At 41.6% G+C, this 18,287-nt stretch overlaps 1 protein-coding gene across 1 annotated transcript in view; it reads left to right on the top strand.

The window, feature by feature from the left end:
* Positions 1-681: 681 nt before the first annotated feature.
* The window catches only part of LOC102872821 (NACHT, LRR and PYD domains-containing protein 9-like), a 21,384-nt gene continuing 3,778 nt past the window's right edge, over positions 682-18,287 (top strand). Inside the window, exons 1-6 of the mRNA XM_006901847.1 lie at positions 682-951; positions 1,162-1,940; positions 3,981-4,139; positions 6,376-6,543; positions 12,374-12,544; positions 15,118-15,288. Of these exons, the coding sequence (XP_006901909.1) occupies positions 682-951; positions 1,162-1,940; positions 3,981-4,139; positions 6,376-6,543; positions 12,374-12,544; positions 15,118-15,288 (1,718 nt within the window). The remainder of the gene's footprint in view (positions 952-1,161; positions 1,941-3,980; positions 4,140-6,375; positions 6,544-12,373; positions 12,545-15,117; positions 15,289-18,287) is intronic.

Genomic DNA, 18,287 nt, shown 5'->3' with positions numbered 1-18,287 from the left:
CTCTCTAGGATGAATCTGTTCATTTTCTTAGCAGTCCATGGTATATTCAACACCACAGCTCAAAGGCATCAACTCTCCTTCTATCCTCCCTAGTCATTGTCCAGCTCTCTGATGCATAACAAGTGATTGCGAAGACCATGGCCTGTATCAGGTGCACCTTAGTCTCCAGAGTGACACCATTGCTCTTCAGTACTTTGGAGAGGTCCCTGACAACAGACTTTCCCATTGCGAATGTGTCTTTTAATTTCCTGGCTGCTGGTGACTGTATTAGTCTATGTATTTACGTTCAAATAAACTCCTAGGAGGGATTTGGAGGAGTAAAAAAAAAAAATACTTTTTTTTTGCCTTGTTTGAAATGTCCTCTCTTCTGTCTTCATTGGCTCAGATAACATAAACCCGTACAAAAACCACATGGAGTCAAAGTTCCGTGTCATATGGGAAAAAGAAACATGCCTTCCAGTCCCCGACTCTTTCTACAAAGAAACCATCAAGACAGAGTATGACAATCTGAAAAGTGCCTTTCCGCCTGAAAAGACACACAAGAGAGCTCTCACAGTGGTCCTGCGGGGTCCCGAAGGAGTTGGGAAAACCACCTTTTTGAGAAAAGTGATGTTGGAATGGGCACGAGGGAACATCTGGAATGACAGATTCACACATGTCTTCTTCCTTAACGTCTGTGAAATGAGGCGCTTGAGAAAGACCAGCTTAGTGGAGTGGCTCTCCAGGGACTGGCCTGCGTCGTCGAAGCTGCTGGAACAGATCTTTTCCCAGCCCCAGGCCATCCTGTTTCTCGTAGACAGCATCGAGGAGCTGAAATTAAATACTTTGCTGGACGATGACCTGTGTGATGACTGGAACCAGCCGCGGCCCCCGGAGATTATCCTCGGCAGCTTGCTGCAGAAAGCGATGTTGCCCAGCTCCTCTCTGCTCATCGCGTTAAAACCTGCGGATGTAGGGAAAAATTATTTGCTCCCGTGGCAAAAACCCATCGTTATTCCAGGATTCTCTGAGGAGCAAGTGGAGTTGTATTTCCTTCTCTTTTTTGCTGAGAAAACTAAAGCCATGAAGGCCTTTGATTTTGTTAGGAACAGGCAACCCCTGCTGTGGTTGTGCCAAAAGCCCCTTTTCTGTTGGTTAACCTGTTCTGCCTTGACAAGACAGCTTGCGAGGGGCGAAGAGCTTGAGGTCGAGTTCGGGACCATCACCTCTTTCTATGTCTCTTTTCTCACGACTGTGTTCAGAGCAGGAGGCGAGGATTCTCCGCAGTGTCAGAACGTCGCATCCCTAAAAGCCTTGTGCTCTTTGGCTGCGGAGGGGACTTGGACTTGCACCTACTTCTTTTTGACTGAGGATCTTGGGACGCATGGCGTGTCCACGGCGGACGTCTCGATGTGGTTGAGCCTGAATATTCTTCGCCAGAACGGTGACTCTATTACCTTCAGCCATGACCAAGTTCAAGAGTTCTTTACTGCCATGTTCTATTTGCTAAAACAACCTGAAGATGAGCCTAACCCGTTCATCGGCAGCATCAGCCAGCTTATCAGCACGTGTCTCAAGCAAGAAAGAACAGGCTTGTCACTCGTGAAGCAATTTGTGTTTGGACTTCTATCAGAAGCCACAGCCAAAACACTAGAGTCGTGCTACGGTCCCCAAAAGTCCCAGGAAGTAAAGCAGGAAATGCTCAAATGTATAAAAAGCTTAAGTCATTTTGACGACAACGACCCAGAGCTGAATTTCCAGGAATTATTTGATGGTGTATTTGAAAACCATGAAGAAGAATTTGTAACAGCAGTAATGAGTTTCTTTGAAGAAGTTACCATTCATGTGGAGAACACACAGGAGCTGGTCATAAATTCCTACTGTCTGTCACACTGCAGGAATTTGCACAAACTTACAATGTGTCTAGGAGACGTCTTCTCGGAAGACTCTGAACTCCCCAGGTGAGTACATCCAGGAGCTCAATGCAAACCACCCCATACGTGTAGTTTGCCCCAACCCTCCATTCATTTACATACACTTTGTACTTTGCAGTATGTCCTTGTAAACAAAAAGACTTTTCGTTTTGCATCCTGGTGCTAGCCATTGTTAGCTATATTGTAGGGAGCATCTCAGCTTCTTGGAATTTTTCCTTCTGTGGCAGGAAAGGCAAGTTTTTCTCCTTCACCTGTGGCCTAGTGGCAAGAAGCTGCGCTGTAAGCGCAAAGCCACACGGTTCAAATCCACCAGCCTGCTTTGGGGGCGGGGGAGAATGAGCAATGTCCTTCCCTGCAATTGGCTGCCTCTGAAACCCCGCTGGAGGGTCAGCTATGGGTCAGTGCCGACTCGATGGTCCACAACAAAAACAGGGCTAATGTGAAGTTTACAAGCAAGAAGGTTTTATAGTTACTAAAGATTTACTCCATAGCCTTTAAATTCGCATGACCAACGTATGGTTTGGTTCCCAAATATATGCCATCTTTTAGGAGAATGTTTTTTGCATTGAATATCCTGTTCATAGAGGGATCACCAAATATAAAGTCTTTTTTTAAAAAAAAATATTTGCACTCTAATCCCAGAGGTACATGGTTCGAATCCACCAGATGCTCTGCTGGAGAAGGAGAGGCTATCTCCTCCTGTACCAGTCAGATCCGATTTGACGGTACACACTTAAAAAATAATATATATACACAGCCAAACCCAAGTTTGTTCACAATTCTAGGAATTTGGTGGTTCAATAACTTTAGTTATGTGTTTCACAATGAGTCCCTGTTCTATTTCTACCTGTTAGTTCAGCACATGACTTTATGCTCTGCATTTGTGCATGAAGTCAGCTCTTGTCAGTTAATACACATATTTCTTTATAAAAGAGCCATGCTTGAGGCAAACATTCTTTTTTTTAATTTTTTTTTTTTATTTTTGTGTGAGTGTACCGTCAAATCAGATCTGACTGGTACAGGAGGAGATTGTCCCTCCTTCCCCGGCAGAGCATCTCATGGATTCGAACCGTGCGCCTCTGGGATTGTAGTTGCAGCTCCTTGCCACTAGGCCACCAGAGCTCCCCTGAGGCAAACATTATTTTGGAGGTTAAATGTTTGTGTAGGGAGCTCTGGTGACCTAGTGGCAAGAAACTGCACTGCAGTTGCAAAGGCATGCGGTTCAAATCCACCAGCTGCTCCGTGGGAGAAGGATGGTCCGTCTCCTCCCCTGCGATTAACTGCCTCTAAAAACCCACGAGAGGGTCACCTAGGGGTCAGTTCTGACTCTACAGTTCATAACAACAATAACAACAACAAATGTTTCCTTACAAGTTGTACAGATTCTTTCTGGCCAGTAGGTTTGGGGCTTCTCTCTGTCCCAGTGGACCCAATAAAACCCGGTTTCCATATGAATTTGAAATTCTGAGCATTGACTCTTTTAGATCAAAGCATATCGGGGTCAGAATCTATGGTTGCCTTGAATTTAAAAAAAGAAAATGCCTGCTAAGTATTGATCTCCTAGCGAGAAAATATTCTCACTCCATCTCTTCACAGTGCAAATAGGTAAGAACTCAAGTGCTAACTCAAATACTGGACGTCTGTGTCCTCTCCAAGGGGCTTGGAAGGGAGGCTTGGTTATCTCTTTGCAAACAGTCATTTCAGCAACTGGTGGAGGGCACACCTCCTCTGAGCAACGTGGTATCGCCGTGAGTTATGGTGACTCCACTGCTGTTAGTTTTGTTCTCACGTGGATGATGGGGGAGCGAGGATTAGAACCCAACTGGAAAGCTTCCCCAAAGTCACGTAGCTGATATGTGGGTTGATCGCAGTGACTCTGACTCTGGGTCCACAGTGTGGCCACTGGGATACGTTGGTTCAGTTTACCACCCTGAACATCGGCTCTCCGTCAGTGTGTCTTGTTCAAGACCGGTCTCCATCAGCGGTGAGTTTCTTGGGAATCGATTTCTGTTTATTTTGGAAATGCCTGAGGCTGAAGGGAGAATCCTGTGTTTTGTTCTCCTCCAGGACTGAGAAGCTTGCTATTTGGCAAAACTGTTGTTCCATCTTCCACACCAACGAGAACCTGCAAGTGTTCTTGCTGGAGAACTGTGCTTACAGCCACGCGCCCATGGCTATTCTGTGTAAGGCCATCGCCCACCCGTTGTGCAGACTCCACAGTCTGACGTAAGTTTGGTATTTCACCGCTTCTTCACGCCTCTGAAATGATCCACTCCTCCCTCCTTTAGGAACCCTGGAGGCGTGGTGCCTCATGTGTTAGGCTACTAACAGAAGGGTTTAAGGTTCAAAGCCACCACCTGCCCTATGGAAGAAAGACGGAAAGTGTCCTCCTGTAAATACTTAGAGTCTCAGAAGTGCAATGGAAGGGTCCCAATGACTCAGGCTGGAATCAGTAACAGTGTATTCATCCCTCTCTCTCCTGGGACCTAACCCACTAGCCTGCTTTGAGGAAGAAAGATGGGTCGTTCTTCCATCAAAATTTCTGCCGCCTTGGAAATTCAGAGGGGTGTTATTCTGAATCATAACCAACTATGGTAGTAGCCTTGGGTTTTTGGTGATCTTTTGGAAGAAGACAACATAAGCACAAAGAATTATAGTGGTATTAGTACTACTACTGTTGTTGTTGTTGTTGTTTTGTTTCTGCTACGTCTTCTCTTGACTCGTAGTAACCCCATACTCAACCAAAGTCATTGACTTGTTTGACAATGAACCCATGATCAATTGCAGATTGGATAATCAAGATCAATAGCCTTTTTGTTGACTGGCTTTTCATAAGCAGGTCACTAAGCCTTTCACTTATCTTCATCTTAAAGCTCTGCGGAAGCGCATTCAGCATCACAGCAGTACACAGCCTCCACTGACAGGCTAGATCGCAGCCGGGTTTGACAGGTGCACTGGCTGGAAGTCACACCCGGAACCTCAGTAGGACAGAGGAGAACTCGATACCTGTGAACCACTAAGACCTCAAAAGATTGCATTTAGTGGCACACGTAAACTTTAGTTAAAACCACAACTTAAAAAGGACACACTTTAAACTGTAAGACATCAACACCAACCCCAAACCTTGCCATTGAGTCAATTCCAATTCAGAAAGACCCTGTGGGACTTCGTAACGTCCATCTGGGATTCCTGAGGCTGTGACTTCTATGGGAAGATATTGATCTATCCCAAGGAGCATTTGGACTTAAACAACCGATCTTTAAGCACGGTGCTAAGACAAACATCACTGAAGGTTAAAGGATTTATAGAGAGATATGTGAATCCGTTGACGTATGAAAGTTGGATCTGTTATTTTAACTGGAGATAAACTGGGTTTCGATACAAAGACTATTCTTTTTTGATACACTAGTATCACATGTTGTGAGGAGAGACCGGTCCTTAGAGAGGGACATCATGCTTGGGAGGGTGGAGGGACAGTGCAGGAGAGGAAGGCCCTCTATGAGGTGGATTGATTCAGTGACTGGGATAATTGGGATGGGAGTGTCAGAGACAGTGCGATTGGCACAGGACAGAGCGGAGTTTAGGGCTGTTGTACATAGGGTCGCTATGAGTCGCAAGCGACTCGACGGCACATAACAACAACAAGAAGTTTTTATTTGTTTATTTTTAAATTATTATTCATTTCAATGAAAGTTTACAGAAACTTTGGATTTCTATTCATTCACTGTTGCACTTCTCTCCCTGCCCACCCCACCCCCACAAAGACTATTCTTGGAGATTATTTTATTGTTAAAACAGCATAAGGAGAAGAGGGTAAAATGCTCACAAAGATAGAACAGTTATAAGGGCTCATAACAACCAAAGATCATACAAATGCAGCAAAAACTTACAGAAGTTGAGCATCAATGGAAAAGAAAACTGTTGTTGAAAAGAGAGAATACAATTAGGGTGATGACATGAGAGACCTCTTAGTAATAGGTAACATTTGCTTAGAAGTTAATGAATCAGAGGTCGGTGTTCCCTCCATGAAGAGGGAGGAAACTGAAGACCATTGGGAGAGTAATCTTAAAACTAGAAAAAAAGGACTGGAAAGTATATATTAGAAACTCCTTGATCACAGAACTATTTACTTGATGTGCATTTCTTTGTCCCGTTTTGATGCAGTGCCCAAGAAAACCTTCCTGCCGTTGTCTTTTGTCATCCAGGCAATTCTATCTCACAATCCTCTCACTCGGGTCCGAGTTGCACGGTGGTCCACAAGGTTTTCAAAGGCTCGTGTTTAGATGTTTCTCCCAGACCTTTTTTCCAGAGGGCCTCTGGATGGGATTGAGGAACAATGTAGGGGTGGGAGGAGCCAGGTCCTTCTGAGACTGAGGACGACAGGCAGGACAAGTTGTAAAGAGATTTTCTTTCCTTAAGCTTGGATCACATGGCATGACTCCCAACACTTCTTCTTCCCCAGGGTGATGTTTATGACCAACTTGGGAGAGGGAGCGAGCTTCTTCAAGAGCGTTTCTCAAATCCCCCGCCTGAAGTACCTGAATCTCCACGGCACTAACCTCTCTCACAGCGCAGTCAGGGAAATGTGTCGCATGCTGAAACACCCCATGTGCAACATCGAAAAAATCATGTAAGTCGTGGGCTCGCCGGTACTTTTATTTTTCCCAATGTTGTTGCTTTTGATTGTCCGTTCTGAACCAACTCGTAGCTGACTCCTGAGGGATTTCAGAGGCAATGAATCACGTGGGAGGAGATTCCCCATCTACCTCCTGCCAAGCAGCTGATAGATTCAAACCTCCCAGCTTTGGGTTGGCAATACAGCTCTCCACCCGCTAGGCTACCAGGGCTCTGAGAAGACACAGTATGATAATATATGTTTATAAATTCTAATTTCTCTATCATTGTTTCTTGGTTTTTTTCCTTTCTTGTTGTTGGGTTTTTTTTTTAAGAATTTTTTCTTTTTTCCTTTTTTCTCTTCATTATTATTGCTTATCATTAACAATTGTATTTTTATTCTTCAAAATTTCTAGATTTTCATTTTTAGGGTTTTTTTAAACATTTTATTTATTTTCTTATTGTGTGTGTGTGTGTGTGTGTGTGAGTGTACCGTCAAATTGGATCTGGCTGGTACAGGAGGAGATTGTCCCTCCTTCCCCAGCATCTGGTGGATTCGAACCGCATTCCTCTGGGATTGCAGTGCAGCTTCTTGCCACTAGGCTACCAGAGCTCCCTTACTTTTAGGTTTTAAGTTACAGTTTTAAATATTTGCTTCATTTCATATGTGCCCATTTTTTATTTATACAATCATTCACTATCATACATTCATAGACATTTTATTTGATAGCATCTTTTCTGTACATTGTAGTGGCTTTTAAACGTTCTTTAAATTTTATATTGGTTTGCATACAAAATGTGTATATAAAGTTTCACACATTGCTTCCTTCATTTCGTCATTAGTACAATCATTCCCATCCGCTGTGTTTTCTAAAATTCTGTGCCCACTGCCACCTGGCCTTTTCAGGTCCTCACAAGATCTGTCCTCATTCCTTCAGTACCTCCCTCTGCCCACCAAACTCTGAGATCCTGTCACTTTCCCCACCTCCACCTTCAGACCCCTCCCACCTTCTCTTTCCCTCTCTGGACTTTTATCCACCTATTTCTACTTATCCTTCTACTTTTACAATAATGGTCTTATCCATGCTTCTATTTTTATTTCTTCTTTAAACCTTATGTCTTCCATGTTAATACTTATCTTTAAAATGTTGTCGAGTACCATTGAGTCGGAAGCAAACCCCAGCTGACCCTCCAGCGGGTTTTCAGAGGCACTTAATTGCACAAGACTAAATTGCCCATCCTTCTCCCACAGAGCAGTCGGTGGGTTTGAAATGCATACTTTTGAGAACCCAGTGCAGATTCTATACTCCATAATATTTTATTCACACTTAATAGTTCGCATATATTTTAAATTCTTCATTAATATTAGCAAAAAGTATTCTTTTTAATTTAATACTTGTTTGTTAAAAAGCTCAGATACAGGGAGCTCTTCTGGAGCAATTTCCCTTTTATCTCCTTGAAAAAAATGATTTTGTTTTCTGTATTGTGATTGCTTTGAACGTGTAGATTGCTTTTGGTAGGATTGTCCCTTTCACAATATTGAGTCTTCCTATCCATGAACAGGGAGTATTTTTCCATTTATTTGGGTCTTTTATTGTGTCTTGTATAAATATTCTGTAGGGGGTTTTTTTGTATATAGGTCTTTTGTCTCTAGTTAGGTTCACTCCCAAGAATCTCGATTTGTGGTTGGCTATTGTAAACTGTATTGCTTTCTTGATTTCCTTCTCTGAGTTTTTTGTTACTGTAGAGGAATCCCTCTGATTTTTTTATACTGATCTTATATCCTGCCACTCTATTAAATTAGCCTACTAATGCTAACAGGTTGGGGTTTTGGGGTTTTTTTTTAGTCTTTAGGGTTTTCTGTGTACATTATTGTATCTTCTTCATAGGGAAAGAGTGTAACCATCTCTTTGCCAATCTGGATGCCTTCTATTTCCTTCTCTTGTCAAATTTCCCTAGCAAGTACTTCAATATAATGTTCAATAGAGGGAGCTTTGGTGGCCTAGTGGCAAGAAGCTTCACTGCAATGCCAGAGGTGCGTGGTTCGAATCCATGAGGTGCTCTGCTGGAGAAGGAGGGACAATCTCCTCCTGTACCAGTCAGATCCCATTTGATGGTAAACACACACACACACACACACACACACACACAAATAATAAAAATAATAAAATTTTAAAAAGACGATACAGAACTACTGTTGCATAGAAGTGATGACATAGTGGCAAGAAGCTGCACTGCAATCCCAGAGGTACGTGGTTTGAATCCACCAGATGCTCTGCCGGAGAAGGAGGCGCATTCTCCTCCTGTACCAGTCAGATCTGATTTGACGGTACACACACAAAAAAAAATAAATAAAATAAAATTTAAAAAAAAAAGAAGTGATGACAGTGGGCATCCTTGTCTGGTCCCTATTTTCAAGGAAAACGCTTTTACTCTTTATCCGTTGAATTATATTGGCTCTTGGTTTTGCATCTATACTTATCAATATATTGAGGAAATTCCATCCTATTCATCAATTTTGCTGTCTTAATCAGAAAGGGCTGTTGGATTTTGTCAAATTCATTTCACATCAATTGCTAGGTTCATATAGTTCTTGTTATTTGCTTTGCCAATTAGACACATTTCATTGTTTTTCTTATTTTGAACCATCCTTGCATACCTGTTATTAATTCCACTTGGTCACATTGAATTAATTTTTTATGGGATTTTGGATTCTATTGGCTAGGATTTTGTTAAGGATTTTTGCATCTGTATTCATGAGTGATATTGGTCTGTTTTTTTCTTTCCTGTTAATATCTTTGCCTGGTTTGGATTAGGGTTATGCTTGCTTCATAGAATGACTCTGGGTGTGTTGCTTCTTTTTCTATTGTTTAAAAATACCATAAGTAGAATTGCTGATAGCTCTTCACTAAATATTTGATAGAACTCAGCCATGAAGTTATCTGGTCCAGGACTTTTTTTTGTGGGGAAGTCTTTTTTATGACCTGCTCAATTTCTTTTTTTGTGATCTTTGCCCACCTCAATGTCTTCTGTTCACCTGTTCTACATCTGTCTATGTCAGTCTGGGTAGGGCCTGGGTTTCAAGGAAGTTGTCCATTTCCTCTAGGTTTTCAAATATATCAGAGTATAACTTTTCATAATATTCCAATACTACGTATTTCATTTCCTGTGGTTCTGTTGTGATATCACCTCTATCATTTCTTAATAGAGTTGTTAAGGTTTTCTCTCTTCTTTGTTCTGTCATGTTTGCCATTGGTTTGTCAATTTTATGGATGCTTTTGAAAAACCAGCTCCTGGTTTTGTTGATGTCAATTAAAATGTCTCTTTTATGGTGTAGTCTGTAGGGAATTGCACTGCTAACTCAAAGGCCACATCTCTTAGTGATTCAGAAGGAAAAAGAAGGGGCAACATCTTCCCATGTGATTCCTGTTGCAGAAACCCACGATAGAATCAATTAGGAGTCCATTCCAATTCGGAGATAATGGACCAGTAATTCTTAGTTTTCTACCTTAAATAATTCCGACTTGGTTCACATTGTGTTATTGTTGTTGATTGCTGTTGAGAACAAGTCATAGTAACCCTATGAACAAAAGGCCTGAAGCCTTTCTGTAACCAGTGATGTTTATCAAAGTGCGTAGAGTTCTCAGAGGCACGTTGTTTAGGAAGTAGATGTCACTCCTGCATTAGAACATATTTTTTTAATTCATTTCCTTTTTAATGTTTTTATATTTGCTTAAAATATAGTTTGAATTTTAATTAAAACTTGAATAAAACTCACTACTTTGTAATAATGTATAAGTTTATTAATAACTAACAAGGAACATTTCATTTGGATTTTTATTTTTATATTTAAATTTGATTTTGTATTTTCTTTTCTACATTATATTCCTTTCTATATTATTATTGCCTGCTACTGAATTAGTTCTACGTCAAAGCGAACTGATGTGTAACATGGTGAAATGTTGCTCTGCCATCTTCCAGACACATGATTTTCATATATTTGAGTTTACAGTAGAGACGGTGTGAATCCAGTTCCTGAAAGATTTCCAACATTATCGTTGAACCCTTGCTTTTAAAAACATAATGTCCTTTCTAGCACTCTTTCCTGATTTAAGTGACCTTAAGTCTTCTCTTCAATGCTTCAAAGGAACATTCTTGTTACACTTCTTCCAAGATTAATTTTTCATCCCTCATGTAGCCTATTGTACAACCAATACTCTTCAAAAAAATAGAACCATTCAAATACACCAACTCTCGTGAGGGAAGCTCTGGTGGCCTAGTGGAAAGGAGCTGCAACTGCAATCCCAGAGACGAATGGTTCAAATCCACCAGATGCTCTGCCGGGGAAGGAGGGACAATCTCCTCCCGTAGCAGTCAGATCTGATTTGACGGTACACACACACAAAAATAATAAAAAATAAAAAAAACACACCAACTCTCTTAATACTTTCCTCTTTATTGTCTACCATACACAGGAGGCTTCAAAAACATCAGGAGATGGTTCAGGATCACCTTGAACATCAAAGTGAAATTGTCCCTTTTTAAAACTTTAAAAAGGTATTTTGAATCAGATATGTAGTCAATGAATATTTTAAAAAGTTGATGATGGATAAGATGGAGAGATAAGTGAAGAATTAGAATCAGGGGTAAACGGACCTACATAAGCCTTCTAAACTGTTTGATCCCACCTCATGCAATGTGTTTCCCTTGTAGATTGGGAGATTGTAGCATAACACACAAAGACTGTGAAGAGATCGTCTCTGCCTTCGTAGAAAATCATAAGCTGACCCATGTCTCCCTTGCCGAAAACGTCCTGACAGATGCTGGAGCAATGCTATTCTGTGACAGCCTGATAAACCCCCAAGTTGTTCTAAAGACACTTATGTAAGTTGATCTGGAGGAAGAATCCTCCAGTGAGGAATCCAGAATGTGTCCAGGGACCCATCAAGGACTGAGGCCATCCAGTGCTCAGCCACGGCTCCCAGGGAAGCAGTAGAACAGAGTTCAAAAGCACAGACAGACACTCCAGACTGACAGACTTATCTGCTGCAGCATCAATAACACAAAGCCAATGAAAACACTTTATCCAAAAAAAAAGTGCCCTGCCGTAGACATCATGCGGGACTTATTCTTACACGCCTCCCAGCTGGTTGTTTGCATTAGGTGGCATTAAGTCAGGTCCCACTCAAGATGCCCAACAGAAGCAAATCCTGCCTGCTCCCAAGCCATCTCCGTGAGCAGTGAACAAGTGCGCTTTACTGTGAGCCACAAGAGGTTTATTGGCCGATTTTTCAGATGTAAATCACAAGCCCTTTCTTCAAAGAAGCCTCTGGGTGAAATGACAACAGGAATCTTTTGGCTAATTGTTGTTGTTGGGTACTATCGAGTCGGACCTGGCACAGAACTGAACCACTAGTAGGTTTTCAGAGGCGATAGATTTCATGAAAGGAGATTGCCTGTCATTCTCCCATGGAACAGCTGGTGGATTCGAACCATCTATTTTCATTTTGACAGCTCAACACACGTCATTAGATCACAAAGACACAGTGTCACAAAACCAAGTGATTTTTGTCTAAAGTCACTCAGCTGGGGTGATCTAAATTGAACAAGAATGCTCTGCGTGTCCCATAGTCTTGTGTTTATGCAGATACCAAAAAAGAAGGTAATCTCTTAATTCAGGTGCAGAAATGAGGGAGGGGAAATTGGCGAAAGCAGGTTAGAAGGAAGAATTTGAGAAGGATTGCAGGTGGTCTTAAAGGATAAGAACTGTGTGACAAATTGTGTGTCCTCCCGTGTGTGTGTGTGTGTGTGTGTGTGTGTGTGTGTGTGTGTGTTTCCTTTTGTAGATTAAATGAATGTGGTCTATCTTATGTCTTCTGTGACTACATCGCCCAGATTCTTTTGTGGAACCGCTCTCTGACACTTCTCGATCTGGGATCAAATAACCTGAGCGATCGTGGGGCGAATTCCTTATGTGAAGCCTTGAAGAACCCAGAGTGTCACCTGCAGGAGCTGTGGTAAGTCATGTGGCCTTGATTGGCTTTGACATCAAGATTTCTCTTAATATTGGAATGATGGGAAAGAAAACAGGAAACGGGGTGGGGGAACTAGGAATTGGAACAGGGAATCAGGGAGTGTGGCATCCGTAGGGTCTTAGGAATAAAATGAGCTAAAAGTGCTCCCCAATTACTGGTTTTTTGAAGGTGGTGGGCACATATACAATTTCCAGTTGAAAGGGAGGTAAAAATAAAGAACACGAAGCTAACTCAACAGTTGCTGCTTACACAATTCAGCGACATTTGTCAAATTCTTCAACTTGTGCACCCATTTTTTACGATCCTTTTTTAGTTCATTTAATTGTCAATAACATCAATTCAGTGTTTCCTAAGCAAAACACTTCCCCTTTCCACCCCCTTCTTGCCCATGGTCCCTTGATATTTGTCCACTTGAAGGAAGTGAGATGATACAAGGCATGTTCTTTTGTGACTGACATCTCGCAGCAGAGTGTTCTCAAGGTTCAAAGATAAGGCACACATCAGGATGTCGTCCTTTTTACGGCTTGATTGTATTCCATTGTATCTATGGACCACATCATTTTTTTATCCATTCATCTGTTGATAGACACGAAGATTCTGAAGCTCTGTCTGACATACTCTGGACATGTTGCATGGCAGGATCAGTCCTTGAAGAGGGACGTCATGCTTGGGAGGGTGGAGGGACAGCGCAGGAGAGGGAGACCTCGATGAGGTGGATCGATGCAGTGACTGGGTTGATCAGGATAGGTGTGTTGGAGACAGTAATATTGGCCCAGGATAGAGCAGGGTTTCATGCTGTCATACATAGGGTCGCTATGAGTCACAGGGGACTCGACAGCTGTAACAACAACAACAACAACAAAACATATCTTTTTACTATGAAGAAACATGCATAGTTCAGGCCTATTTTTCTAATCCGTTCCCTCCGTTCTTCAGAACATGTGTACCTCGGAGTGGAATTGCTGCATCCAGTTTTTACTTGACTAATCAACTATTGGGACAGAGGTGGCCCACTGTACGACTGTGAACTTGTATCTCTGGCCTCAGAGCATGTGTATGTTGTTGTGAGGTACCGTGGAGGCAACTTGAATCTGTTTTGAGATGGTATCAAGGTGACTGAATCATGTTGTTGCTGTTGTTAGGTGCCGTCGAGTTGAGTAAGACTCACAGTGACCTCTGAACCACAGATCTGGACTCTGGTCTATCCTGGGCCGTCCTTGTGATTTCTGACATACTTGAGCCCACATATTTTGTGGTTTTGTAAAGTTATATGTAATGAATAACTAGCTTTTCACCTAATATTCTACTGTTTGGTCTCAGCCTCACATCTTTCACCAAGGCCTTGTTTTACAACTACCGAGCCTCCTTTCCTCTCAGTTTTTTTGTATTCCTATCCCCAGTTGTTACGAATCATCTTGATTTTGTGTTTAACCAACTTCAGGCTGAAGAATTTAGTAGAAATCTTAATTTTTTTCATCTTTGGCTTCATAGATAGGGGCATAAATTTGAATAATCGTACACACATTCATATAGCATGTATGTGAGAGTGTGTGTGTGTGTGTGTGTGTGTGTGTGTGTGTGTATGTGTGTGCAAGTTAAGGTGGTCATATTATGGGGAACTTAGATGAGGGACTGGAGAAAAACTGTGAAGATGCTATTTGTGTGTGTGTATGTGTGTGCCACTGTTGTAAAACGGGACTGACATAGAGGTTGAGGGGACACTGAGAAAGATGGGATACATTCTGTATACTGCATTGAAACAGATGAGGGAGAAAACTATTTAAAAGGGATGTATGATTAAGTGTTATTATCATGACAATAGTCCAGAATGAAGGCTCCATAGTGGAGTGGAGTGGACATGGGGGGAGGGATTATATAACAATGAAAGAATTTTTGTTTTCCCTTTCAAAGAGAAGAGCGAACTGGGGGCGGGGGAGGTTATACAGGGAGAAAAGTGCAACAATGAATGAATGGAAATCCAAATTCTCCGTAAACTTTCATTAAAATTAATTAAAAAGAAAAAAAAAGATGTTATATTAACTAGTCGTAGTAGGCCTAAGTGAGAAAGTGACTTTTTAAAATATTCTAAGGAGACTTTGGAAGCAGGAGTGGCATCCACTTCCTAAACAGCATACCTCCGGAAACTATGAACTTTGATAAATGTCGATAGTTGTAAAGGGGCTTCAGGCCTTTTGTTCAGAGGGTCTCTATGAGTCGTGCTTGACTTGAAGGCAATCAACTACAGCAACAACGAGACCAGGGTGCACGCCTAACAATATATAGAGAAGGAACGTTCAAAGCAGAGAGAGCAGAGGCCTAGAGAAAGGGGAGTGAGCCGGGCAAATCATGCCATTGGAGACCGTGGGGTCAACAAGGACACATTTTGCAAGTCCTTGAAGTCATCATGAAAACATTTGCTTAGTATATGAGCAACGTGAAAAGTCATTGTATCTTCCATGTTTACACGCTCGTTTTCTTCTTGAGCCTGAAGAATAAATAAGCCGCTAGGACTGGACTTGAAGAGAGTGTGTACGTGTGGGGTGTTTCCTCTCCAGGTTGGTGGGTTGCCACCTCACTCCCGCGTGCTGTAAGAATATTGCCTCTGTTTTTATGACCAACCAAAAACTAAAGGGCCTGAGACTTGGGAGCAACAACATACTAGATGCTGGCGCCAAGGAGTTATGTGAAGCTTTGAAGCATCCCGACTGTAAATTAGAAAGTATTGGGTGAGTATCCGTAAATCGTCTTGATAATAGTGTTGTTGCTGTGGTGTAATATTCGAATTGGAACCGGCTCATAGCTGACCCTCCATGGGGTTTTCAGATAAATAGCACGTCAGAAGAATGTTCATCTTTGTCCTGTGAAGCAACTCTTGTTGTTGTTATGTGCCATCGAGCCGACTGTGATTCACAATAACCCTCTGCACAATAGCTCTAAACCTCGCTCTGTCCCAAGCCAATCTCAGTCTCTCAACACCCACCCATATTAAAACCAGTTTCTGTGTCAAGCCATCTCATCTGGCGTCTTCCTCTCCTGCACTGTCCCTCCCCCATTCCAAGAAATAATGTCCTTCTCCAAGGACTGGTCCCTCCTGGCAACATGGTCAAACCATGTCAGCTGGAACTTCAAAATCCTTGCCTCCAAGGAGCAGCTTGGTTTCACTCTCTATAGCACAGACCTCTTCTCTTCTTTAGAACTCTTTCTTCTTTTCAATGCAAAGACATCAATAATTCTTCGTGCATCCTTATTCTGTCCAGCTCTCTGATGCACAGCAAGCGCATGCAAAGACCATGGCCTGAATCATGCACACCTTAGTCTCTAGACTGACTTCCTTGCTCTTTAGCATTCTGGAGAAGTGCCTAACAGCAGAGTTTCCTAATGCAATTCGTCTTTTGATTTCCTGACTGTTGGTAACTATCTGTGTTAGAGTAGTGCTAGTTTTTCTTTTTTTTTTTTAATGTGATTTTTATGGAATCAGAATGCCAGGGCTTTTTCCCATGGGTGGTTTCTAGCAGCCAACTTGACAGTCCACAGCTGATTGTCGTGGGCTCCCTAATTCAAGGGCAGGAAAGGATGGAACTGATAAAATAGAGAGAAGGGATCTATCCACAAGATCCTCCTAGGCTACCCCCATGTTTAAAGTCCTCCCTTACAGAGAGTTCTGGGATACAGTTCAGTGTACAGTGGCTGTGAGTTGATCCAAAGACTCTTCTCTCCTCCAGGGTTGGGATTTACTGACGGCTGTACAGAAGAAAGGTAGACGGGCTCTTCCGTTTGGACTTCCAGCCTTGGGAAAGCCAGCGGAGGGTCGTTGAGTGTCAGAACCTCCTTGAGAACAGGGAGGGTTTTAATGGCCTTTATTTATACTCCATTCTTCATAAATCTCAGCTTCTCAAATTGAAGTCTTCAGCATCCAGATCGAACAGGCATGGAGAGAGGATGTAGCCCTGACACACTCCTTTCCTAACGTCAAACCATGCAGGGTGCCCTCGTTCTGTTCAAACAGCAGCTGCTTGAGTTACGTATAGATCTCGCATAAGCACAATTTAGTATTCTGGAATTTCCATTCTTCTCAATGCTAGCCGTGGATTGTAATAATCCCCACGGTCGAATGTTTTTGCACAATTACAAATAGACATTCTTCTGCTGTTCTCTGCTTTTAGCCAAGATCCATCTGACATCAGCAACGATATCCCTAGTGCCACAGTCTCTGCTAACTCCAGCTTAGACTTGTGACAGTTCTGACCATGCCAGTATAAATGGATTTATTGGTGGGTTCTCAGTTCTCTTCCCTGTGGTTGTAAGATTGCTCCTCCTTCTCCAGGGGAGCGTCTGATGGATTTGAACCCCGCGCCTTCAGGACTGCAGTGCAGCTTCTTGCCACTAGGCCACCAGAGGTCCTTTACTTAGTTGTTTTGATTACAACTATATAGCAGTGGCTGGATTTGTGATTAGAACTGTGAGGACTCCTGCTTTGTTTTTCTTCTTCAATATCACTTTCTCTAAGGTCTCTTCGCTTTCCAAATGAAGTTGATAATGAATTTTTTTTATTTCTTTGCAAAATGGAGATGAGATATGTATAGGAAATGCATAGTGTTTGTAGATTGCTTGGTATTACCATTTTTCCAATGTTAAGTCTTTTGACGCATGAACATAGTATGTTTTCCATTTAGGAAAGTATCTGTGGGCTTTTTTTTTTAATCTTTGGGCTTCTTGTAGTAGTGCTTTATAGTTTTCTGTGTAGATCTTTTGTCTCTTTGGTTAGATTATTCCTAAATATTTCATCATTTTGTTGCTGTTCGAAGTGGAATTGGTTTTCTGATTGCCTTTTCAGAGTGCTGGTTGTTAACTGGAGAGAATTCTTGCTGAATTTTGCATATTGACATTGTACCCTCCCACTTTGCTGACCTGAGTAAATAGAGCCACTAATTTTCTTACTCTTTGGGAATTTCTACCTATAAGATCATGTCATTTGCAAAGAGAAATAGTTTCACTTCTTTGCTTATTTAGGTGGTTTTTCTTTTCTTGCCTTATTCTGGCTGGAACAGAGCAATACAATGTATTATTGAATAGGAATGGTGATAAGGGGCACTCTTGTCTCGTTCTCACTGGCAAAAAGAATTCCTTCAGTCTCTAGCCATCGAAAGAATAATGGCCATTGGTTTTGTATATATGGTTTTAAGTATGTTGAGGAGTTTCCCTTCTATTCTGTAGAGCATTTCTAAAAGGAAAAGATACCAAATTTTGTCAAGTGCCTTTCCTGCATCAATTGAGATGATCATGTGGTTCTTGCCTTTCTTTTAGATGTGATAGATTACATAGTTGTTTTTCTAATGTTGAACCATCTTTGCATGGCAGTATGAGTCTCACTTGATCAGGAATTTTTTTAAAATATTTTGTATTGGTTTTCTTATAATAATTCCTTTATATTGTGTTTCTTCTTATAATATTTTCTCTCAATTATTTTCTTATTAATATTTTAACAAAAGTTTACAGAAACTTTGGATTTCCATTCATTCATTGTTGCACATTTTCCTCCCGACCCCCTTCACTGCTCTCTTTAAAAAGATTCTCTTGTTGTTGCATCCTTTACATTATGTTTCATTCACATACGTTGTCTTTTATACAATCTTTCATTTACAATTTGTTTCAAATAATTAGTCATATACTTTCTCTTTACATTATTTTTTCTTAATTGGTTTGCTTACAAAGTTTCTATACATTG

This window comes from Elephantulus edwardii, unplaced genomic scaffold (genome assembly GCF_000299155.1).
Source record: "Elephantulus edwardii isolate Elephantulus edwardi_28Jun2011 unplaced genomic scaffold, EleEdw1.0 scaffold00348, whole genome shotgun sequence".
Taxonomy (NCBI): domain Eukaryota; kingdom Metazoa; phylum Chordata; class Mammalia; order Macroscelidea; family Macroscelididae; genus Elephantulus; species Elephantulus edwardii.
This window is presented reverse-complemented; position numbering and strand designations above follow the sequence as displayed.